This window comes from Serinus canaria, chromosome 7 (genome assembly GCF_022539315.1).
Source record: "Serinus canaria isolate serCan28SL12 chromosome 7, serCan2020, whole genome shotgun sequence".
NCBI classification, from domain to species: Eukaryota; Metazoa; Chordata; class Aves; order Passeriformes; family Fringillidae; genus Serinus; species Serinus canaria.
This window is the reverse complement of record NC_066321.1, coordinates 16,811,115-16,824,148: the sequence shown is the minus strand read 5'-3', so window position 1 is coordinate 16,824,148 and position 13,034 is coordinate 16,811,115. Positions and strand designations below refer to the sequence as shown.

The window sequence follows — 13,034 nt, the reverse complement described above, 5'->3', positions numbered from 1 at the left end:
AACTTAAAATTAGCTTTAAAGACCTGCAAGTGAAATATGCTGAGACCTTGTTTATTTGTGCATTTGCTCCCTTTGCTCCATTTCTACATATTTTTGATTATATTTCATTACATAATGTATTTTGGTTAAAAACAGTTCCACATATTTATGCATGGACTGGATAAACAGGATTTGGGATTTATTTTAATCTGGATAAAAAATCTTGAGTCTATAGAATAAGCATAACTTAAATCATGTCCCTGTAATATACAGCAGCAAAGTCAAATTACAAAAAACGAGTTTACATTGCATATTGTTTCATGAAAGATGTCAGCAGTCCCAAAGATTCCAATTCTTGTAATATTTTTAACTATCCTCTTCTAGTATTCCTAAATTCTTTTTGCCTTCTTTTTCCTCTTTCATTCCTATGTTATCAGTCCAGCACTGATAATAGCATGCCTATGATGCTTAACCTAAAAAGATTAGTTATTTAGTGTTTGAGATATTTTTTATGTTATGCATGTATTTTTTACAATCCTGCCCCATCCATTCTTTCCATGGATCTTCTGTGCATCTGAAGAGCTTTATTGGTTTATTTTACATTTGAAGAGTTTGAAGAAGTAACTAAGTGGGACGAGCTGAAAAATATTTAGCCCAGTGTAAATATTAATCAAAATTTTGGGTGTGGGACAGATGTCTTTTTGGTTTGGGTTTTGTCCAATAGTATGAAAGGGGAGAGCAAGTCAGAATTTTTATGAATGAATGTATGATTTCTCCTGCAAGCATCCAAGAAAATGGTTCATTTTACCATTGTGATAACTGCTTTGGCCACTTGATCATGCAAGTACAGTAGAACATACACCTATCTTGAACCAGCAATTCTATAGTAGCAAATAAAGGCCGGGTTCACCATTGCCTTGAACAGGCTTCTTTTGTAAGAAATTGGCCACTGACACCTGGTTGACATCACTACATTTTTTCCTTCTTCCTTTTCCTCCCACAGTGATCACTTCTTACAATAAAACCAGTTTTAGCAATAGAACCAGTGCCACTAATATATTTGAAGCAGAGGATTAGAGAAGTAAATTAGAATTCCAAAAACAGCAAAGAGAAATTCTCTGGACCATCAAAAGACTAGTGCAAATTAGATGTGTTTAGAACAAAACCTAGCAATAAATTCTTAAACCAATGAAATATGTAATCATGTTGGAACTTGGTACTGTTATTTGCCTATACGTTAGAACAGAAATCACGAGATATAAACCAGCCACAAAGTACCCTATGATTAGCCATAAACCTGAAGGCAACTTTAAAAATGTGATCGCCTCCAATGATTTGAGTTGAAGAAAATAAGACCTCATTAAAAAAATATTTTCAAGGATGTCCATCCTTTTCTAAATGATCCTTTATCAGTTTCTCAGTGCATTGTGTTTTGTGGCCTAAAATATCAAAGCAAGAGCAATTCATTTTTCAACTATCATATTTTTTTTGAAATATACAAATCTGATCAGTCTTCAACTTGTAAAGACTTAAAACTTTTCTCTCGGTAAGGGAGTCAACAGTTGAAGAAACTGAAATAATTTTCCATCTGCCTTGTTCATCAATGTATCATATCACAGAGATCACTTTTCAGATGTACTCAGAAACTGTAATAGGACTGTAGAAGAATGGTCCACTGCAGCCTCACTAATTCCAGCATAAAGATGTTACACATCTGTATTGTGGTGATGACTGAAAACAAAAGATCCCATTCTTGATAAGGTTGTCAGGCTTCAATCTCATTGAAAGGTGAATTAGCTCATTATCACATGCTGCTTCTCTCTCTCAACTGTTGAAAGGAAACATACTGAACATTAAAAAAATCATTCTGTACAAAGAAAAAGATTTTTCAGAAATATTATTTTTTCTATGTGGAGCCCAAGAGCTTCTGGAGCAGTATTATTGCCAGCTGTGACCCTGTTCTTTCTTTTTTATAAGCAGAAAACACTTGGAAATGTTTCAACCTTCTACTTACAGACTAAATTAATTTCTGTAATTAATTATCACAGGAATATTGAATAGTAAATCCTAAATTCTTTCTAGAAATAAAATTGCTGAATTGCAGGAATGTTTAGCCTAGATGGTATTATTCAATTACAAGAGTCAAATTTTTGTGATGGAACTAAATCCTGCACTATTCTCCATCAGAGGAAACAACTACTAGGGGAAAGATATCCTAATTCAAAATCTAAGCCGTGCAATTTGTGCAGCAGAAGAGTATCAGGTTAGCCTTAAAATTAGGTGGCTGGCAAAAAGTTGAAAATTAAATACATAGGTTATTTCACCAAATATATTAATTAATATTAATTAATTTCACTAATTCTTTCTGAACAAAGACAAAAGGTTAATAAAAATAAAAGGTTTTAATTTAAAGTTCAAATTTTATTATTCAAATATTTTGAGAACTTTATTCAGCATTTAGTGATGCCAATGTCAACATAGCTTGAGATCTCTCTTATGAAGGTGAGAACCAAATAGATATTAAGTAGTGTGTGGTCATGACACAAAGTGATTTTACTCTTGCCTCTTTGTACCTTCAGCTGCTCAAATTTTTTGCTGTGTTAATTTTTTTTATGGATCAGTTTCTCAAACCATTTCAGAAGGAGAGATCATGACAAGTCAGGAATAATCAAAGTGGAGAAGGACCAGAAAAGTCTTTCAGATTATGCCATCTTAAATTCTCAGAGGAACTTGGGAGTATCTCTCTATCTTTCCCTCTGTATGCTGGGCACCTGCCACTCATGAACAAGTCTGACTGGTTCTAGGACAAGAAAGTCTTAGCCACTGGTTTCAACATCTCCCAAACACAGCACAACACACGAGAGCAGTTTTGTGCACTCTTCAGCTGCTGTTTGGTATTTAATGATCCCACCTATATTTCAGAGAAATATGTGTGACAGAAGATTACATGTAGAATTAAACGAGTATCTTTGATTGTAAAGCTACAAGCACTGGAGAATCTCTCATATGAGGAAAGGATGAGAGAACTGGAACTGCTCAGCCAGATGGGAGAAATGAAGGCTCACAGAGGATCACATCAATGTGAGCAAATACCTGAAGGGATGGTGTAAAAAATGTGGAAAAAGTTAAATTTCAGTGGTGCCAACTGACAGGACCAGAGGTAATGGTCACACACTGAAACTGGAGGCTTTGACCAAACACCAGGAAACACATTTTTACTGTGAGAATAACTAAGCACTAGTAGAAGTTGCCCAGAGAGGTGGTGGCATCTCTGTCCTTGGAGGTATTTGAAAGCCATCTTGGTATCACCCTGGCTACCAGCTCTAGGTAGATCTCCTGGAGCAGGGAGGATGGACCTGATGATCTTTCCAACAAGATCATTTCCAACCTCAGTCATTCTGTGGTTTTGTTGGTATGGAATGGGGAATTTCCATGTTTAATGAAAATTTTTGTAGCTAATATCCTGGTTTGCTTCAGGCTAAATATTTTCTAAATATTTTTTGTGAGTCATATATCAATACCTGTTCCAGGACGGAGAATTAAAAATCTAAAATTGTCATGAATTTTATCATTTATTAAAAAAACCCAAGGTTATCTTTGCCCCAAACAGTTGCTTGTTGCCTGAGATTAAGGCACAAAGATATGTCCAAATCTCTTGTCACAAATGTGCCTGATAAATGTGTGATACCTTGCTGTCATCCTGAGAATAGAAATGAATGAAGCTGGACTCCCACTCCTCATAAAAAGATCACATTCTTCAAGGCAGTATGAATCATGTCCCTACTGTCCTCATGAAACAATCTCTTATTCTATGTAAAATGTTTTACATCTCTCTGGATGGTGTTATCCTCCTCTGTAAGCATGCCACATAGATAAATCAATGTTATTTGATGTGCAGTAAGTTTTGTTCCAAACAGGAAGAGATAACTGAACTTGGACTTGATAACTATCAATGACAGACAACTGGAGCCTGTGGTCACAGCATCTTAACTGATTTTTCTTTACTTTACTTCTTTGTCAAGAGGGAGGGCTAAAGTTTATTTTATGTCTTATTACATGTATTTTTAAAAATATCTGTGTGTATTTCTTGAATTATGCATGAGTTCTGATTCCAAACATGATTTTAACCATGAGAATCCAAGATTTTTCTCACCAGGGCCCCATGGAATCACAACTGAAGAGAATTTGTGTATAACAATAGAAATATGTTACGAAAGAATGGAACAACTGAAACTCAAATCTGTATTTAAATGATTTATTAGTTTTGGGTTTTTCATTAATAATAATATTATTAAACAGCAGTTCTAATTTTATAATTTTCAATTTTTTTTATTTTGAAGACTGCATGGATGGTTTTCTAATATTTAGTATAGGCAGAGCATGTGCAAATTTGATGTTGATGTTGATTCTCACAGTATAAGATAATTTTCAATAAAATTTCAGTTATGTAATCAGAGTATGAGAATGAATGTAACAAATATTTGAGAGTTTGGGTTGGCAAAATATCTGTACTGCACAGCATAAAACTTAGTCTGGAAACCTCAAATTCTGTATTATGTCACCTACTGGACTTAGATTAAACACCTCACCACACACAATGTGTGAAATATGGTAAGCTCTTTTTGGTAATGTAGGTTTTACCATTTTTTTAACAAATTTATCTTCCAATCAGCTTCTTTCTTGAATTTCTAAGCTTGTATTAATGGAATAATGTCCATTGGAAACCAATGTTATTTAGTCTTCCTTTTAAGCATTTTAAAACTGTGATATTAAAGAATAGATGTTTTTCGTCTCTGATGTATAAAACTACTTTAGAGTGTAAGCTCCATGGAGCAGGGACTTTTTAGGCACAGATGCTTGAAAAGAGGCTGGTATCCTTCAGATGTCATTGACATTTAAATAACTATCAACTGATATGCAATAATTTAAGAACAGTTTCATGACAAATATAAATTAATTATAAAAATATTTTTTTCTATAAGGGAATATCCAAAGTATCTTCAGAAATATAAAGCAATACACATTGTCTGCATAGGTTTTGCTTAATGGTAAAATACAATCCCTTGAAAATCAGATAAACTGCTGATGTGAAAAATTAAAACTATTTATTCTAAGTGTAATCTAACTGCTCATTACTTCCTAACAATTCAAATACACTTTCCTTGTAAGTACTTCTGAATTCAAAATACATTTCCTATTTCATGTCCTATGAAAAAAGGAAGCTCTTCTAAATTGTATTCAGATACATACATAACAAACAAATTAATACAAAATAGGTCTTTTACACTCACATGACTAGAGAACAATTTAAAAATAAACACAATTCTTCTCCTGTTTCATTGGTGAACGTATTTGTTTCTCAGTTTTTCAGTATCATTGAGTAAATAAGTTCCTACAACCTACATCCTTTTTATTTCAATATAATTACATTATATTAAAAAACATAATTGGATACTAAGCTATTTCTAGTGATGTGATAGATACTGAAAACAGTGATGCCACAGAAGCTTTTCATTTATCATATTTTCTTTTGCTTAGTGTTGTTGAATGCTGGCTTTTTTTGATGATGTATAAATTTCATGTGGTAATGCCATAAGGCTCACAAAATTGTTCTATATATGTGTGTTACAACATTGTTATTTCACAGCATTGATATCCATTAGCAATCATAAAAAGCATTTCAATTTTGTTAAAGGTTCTAATATCTAAAGCTTGGTTTGTGCAGACAGAAACCTCATATCAGAAATGTGTTCATTTTCACCAGCAAAAGATATGAGTTATGAATAATTTCTGCAATGAGAGTGAGTGCACAGGATTTTTTTGTGCTGAAGTAGAAATTAATATAGCAACAAGTGAATGTATTTTGGATATATCTTTCCTCTGCAGAAATGTTTACAAATTGTTTAAAAAACAGTGCAGAAGATAAACAAGGATGAAATAATAGACTGATCTAATAACAAAGAGACACCTCCTGTTCACATACTCACAAGACTTGTAGCATCTGTACATATTTTGCCTTTAGTAATATGCAGCAGTTGTAGCTGTCCCTAGGGAAAGCATAGGACCCAATCCCATCACTGATAGCAGATAACAGGATATAACAAAGAAAGGTGGTGTGTCATACTGCGTCAGCATGCAGTCACTCACAGTACTTCCATGAAGCCAGTAGCAGAGATGTTTATAGATTCTAAAACAATCAGAGGTGCATTATCCTAGAGAACTTAGAAAAGCTCACACATAACGACCACGTTGTAAATAACTCCTTTCCTTCTAAACAAAATTAACATGTTGCCATGGTACCCAAGAGGAATCCCATGATTCTACTTCAGGCAAACTCCAATTGTTCTGAGTAAAAGATGAGCAAGGACCACAGCAAGTAGCCCTGTTGTTTGCTGAGCAAATCATCTGTCGGTGTAAATCATTGTTGTTTCAATAGGTCATGTTGCTTTCTTTCTGATAAAAATCTAAGTCCTACACTTGCAAGCAGATCATATTTAACATGAAAATCCTAATAAAGTGTCCTCACTCTGAAAAATACCTGATCTTCTTCAGATAGCTCTCATTTTACAAATATCATGGTTATTTCAGCAAAAGCCTCTCTTATAATGACTGTAGTACTTTGACAATTGACAAGAAGGAAATGGATATATGGAAAATATATAACGGAAAAGGAAATTTGGTCAGGACTTCCCCTTTCACTGCCTTATTTGTTATTTTCCTGCAGTATAGTCATTCATGTACCCTGATACCATTTCTTCTAATGAAAGACATATTAATAGCATATTTCGTAACCATTATATAGGTTAGTATTTATAGGAGTACTCACATTGTGAAAGCAAAGCTTTGCAATATAGATTAAACTATGAATTTGTTGAATTTTAATTCTCTTACACCTTTTAGAGCCATGTCTATTTCTAGGTCACTTCTTTCTTCCTTCCTGTCCAGGCAAAAAAAAAAAAAAAAAAGTTATATCAAGAACTTCCATAGCATTCACATGAAATCTTTATGCTTTTCTTTGCAGGTCCTGAAGGGATTTCCAGAATGCTTACAAGCTGACATATGTCTGCACCTCAACCAAAATTTGCTTCAGAATTGTAAAGCTTTCCGGGGGGCCAGTAAAGGCTGTCTTCGAGCTTTGGCTATGAAATTTAAGACAACACATGCACCTCCTGGAGACACTTTAGTGCACTGTGGAGATGTTCTCACTGCTCTTTATTTTGTGTCAAGAGGCTCCATTGAAATCCTTAAGAGTGACATTGTTGTAGCCATTCTTGGTAAGAACATTATTACAAGGCTTAATAAAAGAGTCAGATTTTCAAAAAAATATATTTATTGTTGCTCCTGGGACAGGAAATTTGTAAATATTTACTGATTATTTTTTAAAATCAAGCAAAGAAATAATTTAAGAAGAAAAATCTGCATTACTGCAATAATTCATGTGTACCAAAGAGCCCAGATCTTTGGATATCTAAAGATTTATCTTTAGTCACATTAATCCCTAGGTAAAAGACAAGCTGCAAGTTGTGGCAAGCAGACATCTAATTATTCCAGTTCTGATTATGCTGCAAGATCAAAAGTCAAGGGCACTCTGTTCTTAAACAGTGATGAAGGTATTGAGACACATAGACTCCTCTATTTGCTAACTGGAGCAATTTACTCTGGGCATTCAAAATGTCTTCTAGAGAGTTTCAGAAATATCTGTTCCTGCACACTAGGCATAAAGGAAGAGAATTACAAATTAATTTTATCTAGAAGTAATGACACCAGTGTTTCCCCTATATGTCTTACTAACACATTCTTGTTTGTATAGCACGATGAGTTACTTGTTTTCTTTCCTAACAAAGTTGGCTCAGGACAATGCTCAGTCCAACTGGGAGCTCACCTGGAGCTGGTTATCTATAGCAATATGAAAAGTAAAGTAATTAAAACCTTACATAACACGACTACAGATTTCTCCAATTTTATATTAGATAATAAGAATGCAAAGAATACTTGAGTAGACGAGTAAGGATTTTGATGTACAGAAGCATATACCAGCTGTAATATCATTCATATGTTGTCTTTCTGTTAATTGGCCACTGTTGGAACTTACGCTCAGAAAAGCAGCTGAAGCAAGATGTGGACCGGGGGCAGTATGCTGCTATACTTTGACTGATTATTCTGTTTATACTTTGCAGGGTGGATATGTGAGCAGAACAAAGGTGTGCCTAAAGAAATCCTTCCCTAGGTTTAGATAGTGTTATCAAGATAATTTATCATCTCATGCTGTTTTAGCTCATCAGCTGGACCAGCTTTAGGCACAAAAAAAATATGGAGCATGCAAGTATAACACTGTGAGGTTTTTACTTAACTGTGTTAGAGTCTTGCCCTGATTATAAGCAATGTAGTTCATCAAGGAATTCATCTGTCACACCAAAAACATGTACATTTCTGTACTATTTCTACTGCACTTGCAATCAAGACAAACTGACAATTTTATGGATTCATCAATTTTTTCCTGGGTCAAAGATGCAGACTGGACAAGTTTTTCATATCATGCATATCAGATCCCTGTGCTCTCAGGGATCTGAGCAGAAAACCAGGTATTTGCAGGGCCATGTATCTCTTTTCACCTATAGCTGCCCAGAGCAGGGTCTGCAGTCTGGAGCCTCACTCTCCCAGGGAATGATAGGTCAGACAGGTGTGCACAGCTGTATCCAAAATAAACTGAGCCCACATCTGTTGCATGATCCATGAGGTAGGAATCTGCCTATAGCTGGCTCCAGTGAATGAGTCCCAGTATTTTGAAGAATCTACAGAAAAAGGGTATATGATATAAAGGAAAATTACTCTGCTTTGAAATCACTCAGAAACCTAAGAGTTTATCAATAATTAGCCAAATATATTTAGTAAATTCCTCTTTCTGAAAAACCTACACACAGAAATGGATATAAAAACTACTCAGTGCTTTGTGTTCTGGACAACAGAGTAATCCAACAGAGGTAGCACAGATGAAATTTTCACCTTTAACAATTATTTCAGCATCATCAAAGAAATCAAAGTGTTCTCAGAAATGTTGGGTTTCTCCCCAGTTTTCCTCAATTCATCAGCACTGTCTGATGTGGATGAGTTAAGCTCCTTTAATACTGATCTGACAACAGTAATTCTTCATCAAATACCTAGAAAATACAATGTCTCTGAAATATACTGTCTCTTTCAGCCTTGCAGTCAAGATAAAAATACTGCAACCATGTTAATATTCTTATTGCAGAGAAGGTTTTATATGCCTTGAATAGGGACCTCTGAATTCATAAACATCTAGGGCAGAGGGAGTATATTGGCAAACTCTTGTTTTGGTGCTGATTCCAGTTACATTTCCTGTTTTTGACTATCCGTTATATCTAATGAACTGTGTTTTAGAAAATAAAAACAGTAGGTTTTGATCTGAAGATAACAAGAGATGAAAATAGGATCACTTTTGATGGCAGTTTATTTCCATATTTAATCACCTTTATTGTTTAAAATGTGTGCTTTATTTCCAGTATAAAATTATCTTGCTCCAATTTCTTTCCATTGGTTCTTCCTATGTGTTCCTTCTTATATTCTAGAGGCATTAAATACCAAGTAATTTTTCCTCTCTAAAGAAAAGATGCAATATAATCAGGTTTTCTCTTAATGTTCCCATGTTCAAGATACTCACTATAAATCAGCCCTTAAATTACCTTTTGCATTTTTTAGCTGCAGTTTTCAACTTCCTTTGTAGAAAATAGAAAAACCAGAACTGCTCCTAGTGACCTGATGTGAAAGGCACAAATGTTTAACAGAGACAAAAAATCACCACTGTACTCTTACTTACCAGTCTCTGTTTCTCCCTTGCCATGAAAACCATTCTTTTCCACAAGTATTTTCTTAGTGCCTCCTCAACCCCATTTTGCAGGTAACCCTGAAACCCTTAGTGTATAGCATATTTTCACCTTTTTTATGGCTGCAGCTGCTTTGCATTGATGAAGTTTAGGTGCAATTTGGCAAAAATGAGCAATTAAATAGAGATAAAAATATTATTACACATGCAAATGTGTCAACATTGATTAGAAGAATTGTAATGGTATCAAAACAGAGGCAGATGCGTTAAAAGATCTTGTTCAAAAGAACTCCTGCATCTTAGAAACTTGGCATTCCCTCCAAAAAATATAAAAAGTCATTTTCTGCTAAAATATATTTCAAGAACAGCCAGTTCCTTCATGTAGTTCTTAACAAAAGAACTACATGTTCTTTGTCTGTCCAGTCCAGTACAGGCCAGACAAGTCCTGTACTGGACTGGACAATAGAAATTGTGGTTTTGCTATCATAATATGATTGAAATTACCAAATAATACTATTAGAAGAAAGGACAAAGGAACCTGCTCAAATCGTGTTGTTTTGACGAAATGGAAGAAAAATTGTGATAAAACATTAACTTAGCCCAGTTATATGCTCATGTATTTTCATTGATCTTATTAATTTCACTTTTAATACCCAACAATACTGCTTTTTCTGTATATATGTGCAATGGGAATCTGACTGAATCATTTCATATAAAACCAAGAATTCTGTGCCTCTCTCATAAAGAAATACATCATTCAATTTAATGGCTTATTCATGTTTAAAATAATAATCTCTGTTTAATTTTCTTTCTGCAGGGAAAAATGATATTTTTGGAGAGATGGTACATCTTTATGCAAAACCAGGAAAGTCAAATGCAGATGTGAGAGCTTTAACTTACTGTGACTTACATAAGATCCAGAGAGAAGATCTACTAGAAGTTTTGGATATGTACCCTGAATTTTCTGATCTCTTCCTCACCAATCTGGAACTAACTTTTAATCTGAGAGATGAAACCACAAAGGTACATATAATAAGTGATTTTTCTTTCTTAATATTGGGCCAAATCTGTACCACAGTAACAAAACTTGAAAATAGCAAGGTTAACAAAATGAGAAGCTAAAATCCTTTATTAAAAAAATATACTCTCCTGATTGCTCTACTGAAGTCAGTTAAACTCAACAGAAGTCAATGAAATTATTCAGATGATGTTAATCTAACAGGATTTGGTTCTATATTTAAATAGTATAAAGGCTTCACTCAGGGGGATTTTGTTAAAGCCATGGAAAATATGGTTTTATTAGATGACTATAGCCTAGGTCACCACAAGAGGTACTTTTGACACTAAATGTAATTGTACATCCATAAAATAAGGATAAATCAGATTATCCAGATTCCTTCTGTGTCTAGCAATAGAAAATATTTAATTGCCTTATAAATATGAACTATTAATTCCCTTATCTTGGCATGCACTCTACCTCCTAGGGGACTAAATCTTACAAGGACTTTTCAACTTTCACGCAGTCTTCAGATTTGCACGCATTTCTTGATCTCTTTTTCCCACAGTGACTGTCCTAAGTGTCGCCTTTTGCACAAATTACATCTTCAAGAAAGTAAAAATATTACCAATGTTTCCCAATTTCAGACTGACAGGGTCACTCTGACTTGGGAAAGAAAGTGGGTGTTTGGCCAAAGAGGGAGTGAGGAAATTCTCTTGCCCATTTTGTGCTGCTGAGGCTAAAGGCTTCCCCAGAAGATTGCAGGTAGCCCAGCCTGGGCCACCAGGTAGGGACTAGACTGCCCACAGAATGACTGGTTTATATTTCATTCTTTCTGAGATAATGCCATTTTTGGCTTCCTTTAAGAAAAACAGAGGTTCAGTGAGAAGGAACTAACATAATTTGGCCTCAAAGGCCTTCTTAGAAAAAAAGAAAAAATGAACACTAAGTTTTGGGCTGCAAGTCATAGGGATCTTTGCTAATCAGGTGTGGATCGTTATTTTTAAAAAAATTATAACAAATACAACTTCTAACAAGGAATGTCACTTCTTTCTATTATGACCATTTTTTAATAAAACATAATTCTGAAAATAAAAGATCAATTATATTCTTTTTTTTGGTCATGCCTTTGTATGCATTGAAAAGGTCATAATTATTAATTACATGTAAAACACAACAGAATGAATGTATAGTCTAGTGATAAATTTAAGTTAAAACTAAATATCCATATATTTGAAAAATTTCTTGAGGATAATTTCACATTAATGATTTAAGTCTGAGCAATTATTTCTTGCAATTACATTATAATCAATGCTTTATCATTATTTTTTCCTTAGACCAGAGATAAGGACGGCAGGAGAGGCTCAGCCATGCTTCTGAGCTTGCAAAATCACAGTTTTTCTCTAGAAATTCCACTTGCTTTCCATTGTCTATTGCAATCCAGAAACTCATCCCCCAAAAGCAGCATCGAGCACATTCTCATTTCCAAAACATTACTCAGATCTAAATTTGTTATCAGAATAAAAGGTACTTCTGCCCCAACTTCTGCCCCTGCCCTCTTGTTTGTATGAAAGTACCTTTTTCTTCCTGCAGTTATTCCACCAGTGGGCCACCACTGAAGCACATTACTCACCAGGTTTAAAGTGAAGGGATAGAGAAAGATGTAAACCCTCCCCAGCTCCCCTCTGCCCTTCTCCCACATGCAAATCTCCTTACTTGAATGGTATGGGAAACATCACTAGCACAGGGAATGGAAGTAGGTTGAAGCTAATGCCATGGGTATGTACACATAGAGAAAAACTGGCGTTATATTTGCTAATTTGTAAATTTCCTAAAGTAGAAAAAACAAGAGTTAAATGCATATTTTACCTACTGGAAAAAAAAAAAAAAAGGACTGCAATCTTCTTAAGATGGATAGAAAAAATCAACATTGTGTTCTGGTACAGAAATAAGTATCTGAATGATCTAAATCTGATAAAGAGTCAGGGAAGATCTAGAAAGATAAAATAATGAGGTAAAGTGCCTGATGATTGTCATGCTTACATTTATTGTAAAATATAACCTTTATAATCATTGCAAACTGTAACCTTTATAATCATTACCATCAGTTAAATATAAAGATAATTGCAATCAATTGCCACTTTACTTCTTGAAATAGTATACATTCTCTGTTAGAGGTTATTTAATTTTTTTCATTAATTTGTCTAAGGTTACGTA

General features: G+C 34.3%; 1 protein-coding gene across 1 annotated transcript in view; it reads left to right on the top strand.

Moving 5' to 3' along the window:
* The window catches only part of KCNH7 (potassium voltage-gated channel subfamily H member 7), a 203,078-nt gene that overhangs the window by 171,146 nt on the left and 18,898 nt on the right, over nt 1-13,034 (top strand). The window contains exons 10-11 of the mRNA XM_050976980.1: nt 7,001-7,253; nt 10,638-10,843. Coding sequence (XP_050832937.1) covers nt 7,001-7,253; nt 10,638-10,843 — 459 coding nt within the window. The remainder of the gene's footprint in view (nt 1-7,000; nt 7,254-10,637; nt 10,844-13,034) is intronic.